The sequence below is a fragment of the Dermacentor albipictus genome, chromosome 1 (assembly GCF_038994185.2).
Source record: "Dermacentor albipictus isolate Rhodes 1998 colony chromosome 1, USDA_Dalb.pri_finalv2, whole genome shotgun sequence".
NCBI classification, from domain to species: Eukaryota; Metazoa; Arthropoda; class Arachnida; order Ixodida; family Ixodidae; genus Dermacentor; species Dermacentor albipictus.
The window spans coordinates 438,114,722-438,129,953 of record NC_091821.1 but is presented as its reverse complement, the minus strand read 5'-3'; the positions used below and the strand labels follow the sequence as shown (position 1 = coordinate 438,129,953).

Sequence of the window (15,232 nt, the reverse complement as noted above, 5' to 3'; positions counted from 1 at the left end):
ACGTAGTACGTGAAATTTTCGGTTGAAGGCAACTGATCAATACACACACATGCTAGCTGAAGGTATCAAAGATGCTGGATTCTAGACCCTCATTCTGTAATAAGCGCGAAGAAAGAAAACCGAGAGGCCCAATTTGACGTTCTGACGTTGTAACTAAAATCAAGGGCCTCGATTACCTTTGTTCGCGTATGTATGTATGTATGTATGTATGTATGTATGTATGTATGTATGTATGTATGTATGTATGTATGTATGTATGTATGTATGTATGTATGTATGTATGTATGTATGTATGTATGTATGTATGTATGTATGTATGTATGTATGTATGTATGTATGTATGTATGTATGTATGTATGTATGTATGTATGTATGTATGTATGTATGTATGTGCTCGTAGAGCTGGCAATTCAGCAGCGTTTAGGGTTCTTCAAATAATTACTAGATGGACTAACGCGTTTGTGTAAAGCAAGCGGTTGCGTTTGACGCGAGCCCGTGCACGTGTGACGAAAGACGGCTGCCCAGTGCAATAAACTTGTTCTATTCGCATTGCAACATGGCGCGGAGCACGCGCTATAGCACTATATAGTGCATCCTCCAGCTTTTTCTATTATTAGCGGGGCTCCACGTGGTCTATAGACCGTTTTTATCGGTGAGGAGGAACGTAGCCTCGAAACAGCGCGCCGCGCCGTCGTCCTCGCACTGGTATGTGCGGATGTCCGTTTATCCCAGGGGCAGCTTGGAACGGTAGCAGTGTGATTGCGAATTAGTGCGATTCTAACGTGTTCCGTCTGTGATTGCTGCGAGCGTTCACGAATGTCCAGTCTATAGTATATGGTGTATTTGATTGCGTATTTTTGCAATGTTGTATATTATTTTGATAAACAGTATTCCTTTTGCTCTGTTAATAGTAACAGGTGTTCGTGTTCCTTCAGATATTGCTTTGTATTCCCTGTGCCTTGAATATTGAACACGGCAATCTTTTTATACACTCTAAGAAGAACAGGATTGAATGGATGGAGTATTGAGGTTACTCCTTTAGGGGAGGAACTGATCTGCCACAACCATTCCTCCATTTAGGGGCTAAGTGCGAGGGGATGAACTGTTACTCCCCATGCCGTTACTCCTCCGAGAACTAACAGTTGCTCCTTTCCGATGCTTCTCAAGGGAGTAACGATCATTATTTACGATGCTCCGCAAAGGTGGGATTAATGAAATTTGGCATTTATACTTTGATAAAAAAGATTACTGAGCTGAAAAAAAGAAAATGTGCCCGAAAGTAGGATTCGAACTCGCGTCCTCGCGCTCACAAGTAAAGCACTCCAACCACAGCACCACGGCAGATCTTTTTTTTTTCTTTATTGCATGGAATTATCGGTAGTGTCAAGACAATGCAGTTACGTTACATATGAACATACATGAGAAACAAATTCACACCTAGTATGCAGTCCAATGACAGTTCAATATTATGGCAAACGAACATAAGCGTCCAGACGCGAAATCCATTCAGGTATGGGATCATATGTAGCCACCACACGACGGACTTGAGCAGTCTCTTCTCGGAAGATAGACCATGTCGAGAGAGGTGGCTCGGCATGTCTGTGGATTATTCGACTTCTCCATAATGAATAAAGTCCTAATTACATAAACAAATCATATGGTGTATTACTGGCAGTCTTTTTGAAAGGAAGGAACCGGATACCATAACATGTGAGAGGAAAGTCTTTTTTGATAGTTCTTTGTAAAATGTCCCAAAAAATAAATGCGTCACGACAAAGTATAAAGCAATGTTCTATTGTCTCGGCTTGATTGCAAAGCCTACAATTTGTATTCCAGGGTACATACAGTCCTTTTTCCTGAAGCCACGTTTTAACTGGCAGTGTGGAGGTGTGCAGCTTAAAGAAAAACGTTTTCGCTGCTGGCGCAATGCACATTCTGCGGACACAGAAAAGAATATCTTGAGCAAATAGAGACAGATGCGGCTTTCGGTACAGAGGTTCAGGGAAAAGGTTATCTATAAGTGCTACATTTAGCGACGTGCGATCAACGGTATACAAATATTCAAGGGTGAATCTGGCTTTTAATAATGAAATAGTATCCACAAGTTCCTTTAGGAAACCCCATAACGGTAGTTCTCGAGCAAAGTTTGTCGTGCCAAAAAGAAAAGGGAGGTGTGACGCAAGACGTGCTCGATTAACTGCGAGAAGGAATGGATGACGGACATTTTTTAAGGTAAAATAAGACCAATTGTCGCACAAACAAATGCACAAGACCCAGGCCTCCCTTTTCCAGCGAGAGAAAAGGGTTGTCCCTTCTCATGGCTTCCCATGATGAATGCCAAATAAAACATGCAAATATTCTACGAAATGCCTGGACATGGACACGTGAGCAGTGCAAGACCTGCAGAACACAAAGAAGCTTAGAAACGAGAAATGTATTGCATGCCTTAGCTCTCGCAAAAATGGAGAGATCACGTCCCTGCCAGGTTGTCACCTTTCGACGGATAGTGGTTATCGTGGACGTCCAATGAGGTGCACTATTACGGAAGTTATCGAGAGGTACTCCAAGATATCGCAACGGAGGCTGATTCCAATGAATATTAGTGAATGCAGAGGGAGTGAGCGCCCACATGCCTAGCCAAAGGCCTCTACTTTTGTCAACATTTACAGTAGCCCCGCAGTCGCACAGAAGGTAGCGTTTATTGCCTTGGTAATGCTTGGCTTATCGACGCAGAAGAAGGCAATGTCATCTGCATAAGCTAGCACTTTAATTTCCTCATCGGCGTACCTGTATCCTTTAATGCTCGAGTCGCAAAACACGCTTAAGCAAAGCGGTTCTAAGTATATGGCGAAGAGTAAAGGCGAGAGCGGACAACCCTGACGAACGGATGACTGTACTTGTATTATAACTGAGAGAGTGCGGTTCACAATTAACTTTGTAGTGCAATGTTTATAACAAAGTGTTATACCATTGTATAATACATCCCCTAACTGAAGATGTCGCAGTAGTTGGAACAAAAATTCGTGTTGAACTTTAACAAAGGCTTTGGCGATGTCAATCTGTAGAAGAGCTACTTGATCCGTACTACCCTCTATGCACTCAAGGACTGAACGTGCGATATGAACATTTGTCTGTATAAAGCGGCCTCGAATTCCACATGTTTGATGATCACTTACTAATTTAGTAATGACTGTCTGCAATCTATTTATCAGTACTTTTGCAAATATTTGTAATCCACGTTACACAACGATATCGGCCTATACCGGTTTACCCTCTTTATTATTTCATCATCAGTGCTCTTTGGTATTAAATTTGTGTGGCCCTGATAGAAAGATGGAGGAAGCTCGCCATATTGATAGGCTTCGTCGAAAAGCTGCTCAAGAAAAGGACACAGGAATTCCTGAAATTTTATATAAAAGTCAGCACTAACGCCATCCGGACCAGACGTCTTGTTCTTCTGCAGCGTTTCGACGGCAAAATTAATTTCTTGTCGAGTTATTGGCCCATCGACGCTGAGTCGATCATCTTCTTCTAAGTGTGGCATAAGCGAAATAAACTGATCAGCGTTTTCTTCGTATCCATTCTGAGGCTTAACTGCAGTGAAAAGATCTTTATGATGAGCTTCAAATAGGCTTATTATTTAGTATGTTTCTGTGTATATAAACCCACCAGACTCAATTTCCAATATTTGCTTGGAAAGCACGTATCGCTTTTCATCACCGAGAGCCCTTTTTGTGGGCTGCTCCTCTGTGAAGCGAGTTGTGCGTGAACGTACCATCGCTCCTTTGTACACTGCCGTCTCATATTTCTGTATTTGTGCGCGAACTGTATTTATTTCATCGCTATACAACCCTGCTTCCTGGCTTTCGAAAGCGTGCAGCCTGTGAACTAGGTCATGAAGGTTTTCAGCTTTCTTACTTTGAGACAGCTCACATGAAATGGCTATCGCCTCATTTTTTACTCTATTGTTGAACATTTCCCATTGAGCAAACAATGGAAGCTGTTGACATTGCGTTATTTTTAGCCATAATTCTTTCACTTTGTTTACAAAACTTTCCTCTCGCAAAAGTTGTGTATTAAGTTTCCACAGTTCCCAGTTTGGAGCAAACTTGCGAAATTTTTTTACTAAACAGTGGTCTGTGAAAAATACAGCTAGCCTTCACGGCGTAGTTGTAAATGTGAAACCAGAGATTCGTCGAAACATACACACGATCAAGTCGAGCATGGGAGACGCCTTGAAAGTGCATGAACCGCACCCAAGGCGCCCACATCTATCAGATTGTGATCTCCCGTTAACTAATGCAGGAAAGTAGCACTTGCATCATAATGATTAGTTAGGTATGAGTGATCTCTGGAATTACAAACACAGTTGAAGTCTCCCAACTGAACCAAATCTCTGTGAGTATCTAGGAGCGGAGCAAGTGAGAGGAAGAAAGCCTTCCTGTCACTCACTTTTGAGGGAGCATAAACGCAAAGAAACCGCCAATTACGGGAATGAAAAGAGAGGTCACAGCATATAAGGTGGCTTTCCCCATCAACACGTAGTGACAATGAAGAATGATTTAACTGCTTTCTGACTAACAAAAAGCATCCAGCGGAAGCACCACATGCTTGGCTAATATACATTTCGTAATCAGGTTGAAAAGTTTGCAGCGCAAGGTTTACATCACCAGCAGAAGATATCTTTGTCTCTTGCACTGCACCAACATCAACTTCATGCTGCCTAAGCACGTGTAGTAACTGCTGCTGACGCCTTATATTCCTCAGCCCACGTACGTTGAGTGTCGCTACACATAAGGGGAGGGTGAAGGCGGTAGCCACTTTGCTCACCAAAGGTTTTTTGTTTCATCGCCCTTGGCCACAGGTAAACCTGTGGTCTTGCTCCCTTTGGACTTCTTTGTGGCACTCTTCTGACTACGCTGATAAAACCGGCGCGGCACATTATCACCAGGAGAGGGAGTTCGCTGAGCACTAGGAGACACTTTCTCGGGCGCCTGTAGTGCACTTTCTGTTGCTTCGTCCTTGCATGGTGCCCGACGTTTCCTTGCCTGACTTATGTCCATCGCCTCTTCGTCTTCTTCCTTGTCATCAGGGGGCTTTTCTTTAAGGCTTGCTATGCCAGGTGGGCAAACTGAGTCATCCTCGCCGGTAGCTTCGCTAGTATAACTTGAGCTGTTGTGACTGGTTGGCATTGGTTTCAAGGACTCCTGGTCCTCGTCCCTAATGCCACCTGTAGTCTCTCCGGTGACATCTACTACCTCTGTAGAATCCATGAGGTGGTCCAGTTGTGGCTCGTCTGCGCTATATTGCCCAGAACGAAGCTTATTGGCGTAGGTGGACACGCAGGCGTCCGCTGAGTGACCAAATCGGTGGCACTGTAAGCATCTCGGTGTTCTGCGTTGTCGCCGAACGTGTCCCACATGCTTGCAACAAAGGCACAGCGGAGGCCTACCGGGGATAAGTACGAGGTACTGGTATTCATAAATGGACATAATGTGCGGTATTGAGCTTACGGTGATAGTGTCCTTGAGCACCAAGGAAACCTCCCGGTTTGTTGTCACCCACTGTTCCATACCAGTGCATCTCCATACTTCTCTCTCCACCGACTTCACCTGACCATAGGCTTGGAACGCCTCTTCAACGCGTTGTGGTTCAAGGTGAGGTGGAAGCCATAGTAATTTAAGCTTAATGTTTTTAGTCTCCGACTCTATCACCATGCACTTCGGCCCTTTGACACGGAGCTCACCACAGGCGACGAGAGTCTGTTTTGCCGCACCACTAGCGTAATTAAATATCCATATATGGCTCATTTGATACTGCCCGACACCTAGAATATCTGAAGTATTCACTACCTCAAGCAGAGCGTCTCGGAAGTCAGGAGCACGGTATGGTCTGCCACTCAAGTCCACATGAAGGAAAATAGAATTAAAAACTTCAGATCGGCAGATCGGTTGACGGGACAGGAAATTGAGACAGGTTAAGCATCGGAACGCAGGTGCGGCAATATAAAAGCGACTCAGCATTTTGCGTATGCTGTGCGGGGAGAGTGTAACGTTGAGTGTACTTTCAACCATAAGCGAGTGCGAAAAGAAATCTGCCCGAGTATTCTTAGGGTGATTTAAACTGAGGCACTACGCGATGTAAACGTGTAGCGAGCTCAAACGGTGCACCTAAGACGACAGAGAAGTACAATTTCTCTCTCGCTTAGTGTGTCCCGTTTCAGCTACACATCGCTTCAGTTAAGTTCGTAATCTCCTTGGAACGGAAGGAACTTAGGTACTATTGACCGGCAAAATCTGGCAGTCTATCAACGACTTGCGCGTTTAATGTGTATCGCTCACTTATGGTGTGCGCATGAAGTGCATGGCTCTTCACATTCGAGCTTTAAATTTCACGCACTTTTTCTCGTGAAGAGGCAAAGGGCTACTTTGCATGTAGTTCAATAGACAGTGCACGAACGTCGAAGTATTCACGATTTATAGACAATACCGTTTTTGCCGCATCACTCCACGACACGGACGAAAACAGCGGAGTGCATGGAAAGTAACTGTTGCCGTTCGTCCTCCCGTTGCTCTCTTTCCGACCAGGGACTAAACACTTACTCTACAAAATTTGCACACGGCACGCACATTTATGCAGCTACTCCCTTGAAGGACGAAAGCGGCCTTTTTAGGACTAACTGCGCAGTCACTCCCGTTTTCTCCGGGATTTTTCTTAGAGTGTAGCACTGTTCCTGTTGGAAAATTGTACTTTTTATGTCTTTACTGTTTAAAATGCCCCCCCCCCCCTTACGTCATGCCCTGCCATAGAACCTGTAAGGTTCTTTTGAATAAATAAATAAATAAATAAATAAATAAATAAATAAATAAATAAATAAATAAATAAATAAATATCGGCTACCTTCGGGCTACCACCGTGCTGTATTCGGCTGCAAAAATAACTTTCCGAAGTAAATGTCAAGTGCACTTCGGCCGTGGCGACTCCGTGGACTAAGCCGCTGCTGTTGCAGAGAATTCTTAAGCGTTGGCTTTGGATTGCCAGCATAAACAGAAAGCCCTTGAGGTAATCAGATTCGTCGCGTGTACGATCGGAATATCTTGTTTTCAATGAGCGCATAGCGACGAACTCGGTACCAATGATCAAACTATGAACGACAAGTGCATGTTGGAGTCGATAAATTCAGGGCGAATGGACAAAGTCGGCTATTTCTTCATGCACTCACAATAAAGTTCTGTTTGCGTGTGTTGTAAGGTTATCATGCTTGGCAAACCAACGTTCCGGTTGAGTTTGACCGGGGACGTATTATGAAAACAGTATGGCAGATGAAGAGAATGAAGGTGCGTTGTTTATCGTTCTGTAGCCCGAGCCAAGCCGTACCACGTGCCGGCCGCCCATAGTTCGCATGGGCCCTCCCGTGTTTCGGAGTCTCGCCGGCAAGCTTTCTGGCCCTCGCCGCGCATCACGCGCTTACTTCAGAAAATAAAGCTGCTGTTGCATAGAGCAATTGTTCGTTTTTCATCTCTCTCGAGTCGTCGAGGCGCGCTTGCACAGGCACCACGCGAAACCTATAAGGTGCGCATGTTCTTTCTACGCATCACGTGCGCTTCGTTAACCGCGACATATTCGCGGCCACTGTCGCTAGAGTACTCCATGTTAACGGCCTTTTCGGTCGAGTTCCATGTATACTAAAGCTTGAGGTCCGCGTGCCAGGTAAACAATGCTTAGGAAATGGCACTGAGAAAATTTTAGGAGCACGAAAGCTAGAAAAACATGGTTCCTCGGAGCTTCGCTGCAGCGAAGCTCCGAGGAACCATGTTACCATGGTTAACTATCGGAACCATGGTTACCCATCCAGGTAACCATGGTTACCTGGATGGGGATGCAAGCTGGTGCAGCAAACCGCATGGCACACGGAGACACCCCTGATTGTTGTCACCTGAGTGTTACTTTAACAGAGGTCAAGGCTAGACATACAATGGTAACACGTTGCACGTGTGTTACGTGTCGACAATGCTCAGAGTTGACTCGCCTCACATTTCGATCGCGGGCAGTGCCGTGGCAGCGCCTCTAGGTCCGCTGCCTTTCGATATTGCGGCTTTATCAAATCTCAAAGCTTAGTAACAAGCTAAGAAGACTACCAATCGCTAAAACTTGTGAATTAAGACCACTCACAAAAACGCGAAAACTTGCCACTTGTCGTGAACAGCACGTTCGCTGTGCAACCATGCCAGCATGGCACTAGACGATGGACGGCGCTGTGATCGCGAAATGGCGGCGCCCTCGATAAAACGGTCTATAGGATTAAGATTCTGCCACCACGAGTCGCTAGTGCATAGTTTATATTTCTTTCTCATTACGCCACGCTCCACTCAAATCGACTGATTAAAAAGAACATATTTGTGTGCTTGGATAAGGATATCAGCGCTGAATCCGAGATAAAGCTTCTCAAGAGTGGGCCTGGCTTGACTTGGGGGAAGGGGAGAAGAATCAAAACGAAATCAAATCAAAGGCCGCAATAGGCTTGAGAGAGGACGGTGCCCCATAAACATTGTAAGCGGTGTATGCGAGTATATATTGTTTTAAACGCGTACATGGTAACGTACAGTGCTCAGCGATTGAAACGCGATACTCGGACAACATGATGGACGGTGCACTTTCCTGCGCCACCGGGGGGCGCTGGCGACACAGAGATGACACATTTTTGTGTCACATGAAAGCGAAAATCTTTTCAATGCATCATAACTGCATTCGGTCTCCTCAGCGATCACCCAGCGATCACCGGTGGCACAAAAAGCAACGGCCGCCATGCTGTCTACGTATCGCGTTTCAATCTCTGAGCGCTGTAAGTACATGATACATAAAGAATGCACACATAATGTACATATGTATATATATATATAATATCTCGAACAGTTTGAAGCATGTGGCTATTGGATGAAGTATATGGTTATTGGATGATGATAGTTGCAAATGTGTGCGCAACGACATTCTAATCATGACTGTGCAAATGGTAAATACAGCACAAGGAAGCTCATACGATTACCAATTCGCTCACCGATTATTGAACGACTCTGACGGAAGCTAACTGTGCTCTTTCTGTAAACGTAACCAGGGGAAGAAAGTTACTGCTTTTAAAGCGCACAGGAGTGAAACTGGTTGAAAGTTTTTTATTTTATTTTTATCTTTTAACACGCCAACACAAGGAACTATGATTTCCCACTTGAAAAACCTCCTCGAAAAAGAAGATTTATATTTGCCCCTATGTGGGCGAATATTCAAAATTTGGAGCCCGAACCTAGCTTCTATGTCTTTTTCCATCTCTCTTTCCATCTCTCTATCCATCTCTCTTTAGCAGAAAATTACTGAATATCTATGTTCGCTCGAATCTGCACGAGCCCATGCAAAGGGTAGCTGCCCATTGGCCGGCTGATGGTATGCCGTAGCTCTCGCATCAAAGAGCAATATTTAGGCAAACCTCACCTAACATAAAATTCGAACATCGGCGTAGCCAGCTCATTACTATGCATTTAAAAGAGAACATCGGGTGAGGATGGGGGACGGTGGGGAAGGAGGAGGGGGTCGTAAGCGTTTGGCGTAACGCCTACAACCGAAGCATACAAACACATGAGAGATTGGTTTATTTCGGCCCTTTGCGACTCTATGGAATTCATTGCTTCGCAAAGGAGTTACAATTTCGTCCAATGATTTCCTTCGTGATACCACTTTCCTCTGGTGAGAATCCAACCTGCTTAAAGACACTTAAATTCTGCCCCCGATGTGTCAGAAAAGCTGAGATTTGGTCGTGCAAGCTTTCTTCTGGTTCCCAAACAAAGCCAGCGAGGTTTCTTCAGTAGCTGAAGTGCCAGTGGCGGACATTTTGAGCGGGTATTTTTTTTTTTAATTCTGACGCATTAAGGAGCCGCCGTGGTTGCTTAGTGGCTATGGTGTTGGGCTGCTAAGCACGAGGTCGCGGGATCGAATCCCGGCCATGGCGACCACATTTCGATGGGGGCGATATGCGAAAAGACCCGTGCACATGTGCTTAGATTTAGGTGCACGTTAAAGAACCCCAGGTGGTCTAAATTTCCGGAGTCCCCCACTACGGCGTGCCTCATAATCAGAAAGTGGTTTTGGCACGTAAGACCCCATAATTTAATTTTAACGCAATAAGGTCTACGGTGCGCTGAAGCTTAGGGAATAACGAAAACATCTTCCATCCAGAAAATAAGTTGAACCGCTAATCTTTTTGCGAGGGTTCGAGTGTGTATTTGAAAAGTGTTTACAAATTATGTAATTCCAAATTATGGCTCAAGAGTCCCGATGTCGGACACACTGCAAATTCCTGCCGCGTCGACGCGTGCTTCGCCATTGGTTTCGATATGGCTCACGCTTGCCTCACTCATAATGAGAAGACGCGACAACAATGGCTGGCATCGGCTCAGCACTTTTACAGAATCTTTCACTCATAAATGATTCGTCAGAAGAGTTAGAATAACAGTTTTGGTAGAGGAATCCGTATCGCTCACATACCAGGTTAGTTGGCGTGCTGTCGCATTGTAGACAATTCGGACGAAGGAGTCACAAGAAGACGGACTCTGATCGATGCATCGTTAGCATCCTTAGGATTATCTTCTCTGAAAATGTTTCCATTTATTTATTTATTTATTTATTTATTTATTTATTTATTTATTTATTTATTTATTTATTTGCTCTGGAGCATAGAGAGCTTAACTTTCCGAGATACTGTTTACCTCACTCTCTCCTCAGCAGCCGATGTATAATGAACGAAACAGTGGGCGAATAATGGAAGCATCAGCCTTCATCCAGCATTAGCTGAGCTAATTCTGTGATAGCTGCGCTCTATCCATTCGAATTTTCGCACTTCTTTTACCTAGTCGTTACCTTGCTCTTTTCTATCCGTTTAGGCATCGCGTACTTGGAAGAGAAAGAACTATGTACACCCTTCCAGTACTTGGAGAGAAAGAACTATGTACACTTTTCCAGTACTTGGAAGAGAAAGAACTATGTACACTCTTCCAGTACTTGGAAGAGAAAGAACCATGTACACTCTTCCAGTACTTGGAAGATAAAGACCTATGTACACTCTTTCAGGTAAAAAAAGCAGTGAACTGTGGATTCAGACCTTCACGAAGACAAGCCCACTTATCACTAGTAATGTCAAGGATTGGGCTAATTGGTTCTGCATGGTAGCAAGCAAAACATCGCGAACTTTCGACGATGGCAAAACATTAGAACAGATAACGACAAGCGCTGTCCTTGTCTGTTCCTTAACGCTTTCACTTCCTTGCCATAAACTTGCGCTATTATAATTTGAATCACTTATCACCACACTTGTTGTTGGCTTTGTCGGTTCGTACTTGTTGTGGCATAAAAAACGCGAAACAGAGTCAGAGCGTCTACCACCATCAAGAAAGCCGGGAAACCTCTCTCTACATCCTCTGTTATTTTTTCGTGCCTTTGCTTTATCTCTCGGTTATTCATTCCATTTTTCATTTCACCTTATTCTACCCCCCATGCAGAGATCCAAACGAGAATCTCTTTGGTTAACCTCCTTGCCTTCCCCACCCTGTTTCTCTCTCTCTATCTGGAAAGCCGGGCATTTTCAGGGAATTTCCCTGTTCACGAAAATGGCAGCAAAAAAAAACCGGGATTTTCACCTTGGTTGCATTGAATCAGGGTAATTTGTACGTACACCGTTATTACGGCGAAGCTAAATACGTAGAGGTATGAGAGAGGGAAGCCAAGTTTTCAAATGAACCCTAGGCAATCCTCAAAACTGGGTGTCATTTGCTGGCTTTGTGAGTGCAAGCCTGCAGGCCGTGCGGTTGGAGTATCGCGGAACGCGTGAATCGGCCAAATCTGGTAATGCATTCCTATTGAGTTGCACCTTACCGCCAGTAGCCATGGAAAATCATGCGCTGGCATGGCAACTTGGCAAGATATAGACAACTTTTTTTTTATTCCTCGCGCATGAACATCCAACGTCATAGATTGCCCGGCAAATTTCGTAAAAAAAACATGAAAATGTCAACGTGGTATAGTCGCCCTGAATACGAAGAACTGATATCGTTTCCTAATATCGTTTCGTGCCTTTCTGCACCACGTCGAGTCCACTGGCCAAGAGGTTGGCTTCAGGCTGATACTTTCCTTGTTCGGCCACTTTTGATCAATTTTCGCATTGTGTGGCTGAGATTAAATAGCTCTCCAAGAAGGTGGAAGCCACCTCCACGTACCGAGCTGGGCGCTTGTTCTTTATCTTCAGCCTGCATTGGACAGCCGTACAAACCACTCCCACGTGCAACACTACAGGCCGCACGATACCCCATTGATATCAAGCCAGTCCGTGTCTCAAGAGCAACGGCGATTGGGACACTGCGGTTTATCGCCTAACGTGTCGCAACACCGCCGCGGTCACGGGGAGAAAAAAAAAGAAGAAAAAAAAGAAGATAGAGAAAAGCGGCATCTCAAAACGAAAAGCCCCGGCAACGCATACGCAACTTTCCCTCCAAGCAAGCGGCTGCACCTCGGAGGAACCAAGTTGGCTGAACGTATATCTGTCGGTTTTTATCATCACGTGGCAACGTGGCAACCGGCAGGTTACCCGGCGAGCAGATCGGTTCGGTGTACTTGTAAAGTGCTCCTGTTGAAAAACTCCCAAGGATGGTGATGCGAGCGATGCAGGACAAGTAAGTGCTCCTTACATATTGACACTGGCGGTCGGGCTATGCGACATCGACTGCTAGAGTTATAACTCTGGGAAAAAACAGAATAATACATCCTCCTTTCTGCAGACTGGCTTGTTTTTATCAAGACTCACGCGTACTGGCGGTAAGCATTCTTGCATCGACCGTCAGTCAATATGTTAAGTCAAGGCAGGCGTGGACTTCACCGTCGTTGGTTTTCTGTTAGCTTTCTTGGCCAACGTTAAGGCGACACTTCAAGGCTCAGCGCCGGTCGACCGCCAGCTGACGCGGCGGTCTGCGCAATGTGTACACGTGCATAGATTTATACGCTAGAGGTGATTTGGCGGCTCGAAAGCGTCGGAGAGAAATTAGCTCAAATCTTTAGACTGTGAAAACGGATAAGTACGTTGGTAGTCGGGACGACGAAATCCTGACGCTGGATACGTGTTTGCAAATGGTCGGCCGTGCATGTGATTTAGACAGCGGCGTGGTGGTACGGGCACGCGTTCGTTTCATCGGGCGAGCCCGTCAACAACGCGCGTCTCCAAATCATGCGAGCTTGGTGTCACGACAGGTGTCGCATTACTCACAACAGCCAGCGTGCGACGTCTTAGTCGAATAGCAAGAAACTTTCGAAAGTTTCCGGCTGCGTCTTTTGTCTACTGGCATGCTGAACCCGCTGAATCGATGCATGTCGGGTGTGTATATACCGGCCAATGATCACTTCCTCTTGGACACCAGTGTAGTTGTCGGGTTCCGTTCACGTGGCACAGAATAAACATGGGCAGAAAGAATGCAGATGTCGCTTCACACGTGCACCAACAAACAGTTATCGCTTCCCCTTATCTTTACCTCTTTTTTTTGGGGGGGGGGGGGGGGACGACAATGCGTGCGCGCTCTTTTGAAGCGCAGTGAGCGAGATAACATCGCGCAGCGTGTTGAACGAAGCATTAGCAGAATGCAACGGAAATGATTCTTCCGTGGCATAAGTTGACAGTAGGAGCACAAAAGAAGATATGATGCGATTTGATAAAAGTGTACAAATGGTTTACGTAGGCAAGACTCGGCGCCGGTATCGCGGTCGGCTTATTGTCGAGCAAAGGGCGCGTAGGTAACACAAACCTATGCCGTGTGACCAATTAGTGACTATATTGGTGCCCGTTGTCCCCCTATTCTATAGAAAAGAAGGTGTCCATGCTGGCGCATGCACAGTGCATGGGCTTTCATTTCCGGTCCGGGCAAATTCGCTCAATTAACAATTGATTGCTGCCCATCAATCCATTTGCGAAACTACTAAAGTTTAGCTGAGTATTGCTGAATGTTCTTAGTCTTAATTCCGAGAACTTAGGTTCGCAGGACTAAGGGATATGGGTAAGGAATGTGGGATAATACACTCCAAGAAAAGTTTACACCTTTTGAGTCGTATCTTGACACACAACAATAAACGTCGTCTGTCTTGTCCGCATTTCCTTTGTTTAACGCTGCGAGCCCGGCACTTCCCAGTGACGAACGGCATGCGCGTTATCAGTATGACATATCATTGCCGACAGGAAAGTAGCGGGCGGGTCGTTTTTAAGAAAGGAAACGCAAGCAAGGCAGATGACGATTATCGTTATGTGGCAGATACACAACCCAAAAGGTGTAAATTTTTTTCAGAGTGTCAGAAAGCTGGTCTTCTGAAGGAATGGACAAAGTCCGTATATACGTAGCCCCAGCTCATATCATAAGTTCGTGGTATTCCAGGCGAGTAACCCTCTGGAGCATCCTTCGTGTCCAGGTCGGGGAAAAGAAACCCTCAGCTCTGCACGAAATCGCAGTGGACTAAACTTCTCTGTACTTGAGACGCCGCATTCCTCCACGTCACGAGACATCGTATGTTCCAGGTGTGGCGTTGTTGTCAGGTTAAACTCTTGTACTAGAGGCAGCTGTGCATTGCTCAGCTCTTAACCCGAAAAACTTTAGTTCGAACCTTGTTTTTTTTTTGCGGCGTTTTTGTCTAAGACATGTATGTACGATACGTACAGCGGGACACCCTATGTCACATAAAGAGGAAGTAAGAGCCCACAACAGCTGAAGATGCGATATAAGGCTTCTCTGTGCGCGCCTGAGTCCTCGGACAGGTCTTGATGAGGCGCCCGACCTGCTCCAGGCCCAAAGGGACGCTGCGATATGGGCAGGCTGGAGGTTTACCAACCGTCCGGAATTTAGCCGGACAGTGCCAACTTTTGAGCAAACAACCCGTGTCCCGACTTAACCCAGTACGGACGGCAAAATGTCACGACTTTTGCTCTATTTTACTATTAGATAACAATAAGTAAGCCAGATTTTCTTTTTATAATGCCTGAGAGCTCGTTTGAATATTCTTCTTTTACGTATTCTGTTGCATTGTCATAAACACGAAGGCGGTTTGGTTTTGGCGTTGTTCTATATTTCTGCCGAAGGCCCTAACAATTCACAGCGCATCTATTTGATCTAGTAGCCATGTTAGTCGGACAGCTATAGGCTGCACCTTTCTTGTTGTAAATTGC

At 45.4% G+C, this 15,232-nt stretch overlaps 1 protein-coding gene across 2 annotated transcripts in view; it reads left to right on the top strand.

Moving 5' to 3' along the window:
- Window positions 1–15,232, top strand: part of fray (oxidative stress responsive kinase frayed) — a 254,683-nt gene that overhangs the window by 67,254 nt on the left and 172,197 nt on the right. Inside the window, exon 1 of one of the 2 annotated variants that reach the window (XM_065436145.2) lies at window positions 12,591–12,707. The exons of the other annotated variant lie outside the window; for it this stretch is intronic. Coding sequence (XP_065292217.1) covers window positions 12,682–12,707 — 26 coding nt within the window. The 5' untranslated portion in view covers window positions 12,591–12,681. Of the gene's footprint in view, window positions 1–12,590; window positions 12,708–15,232 lie in introns of those variants that run through there. 2 annotated transcript variants of the gene reach the window in all.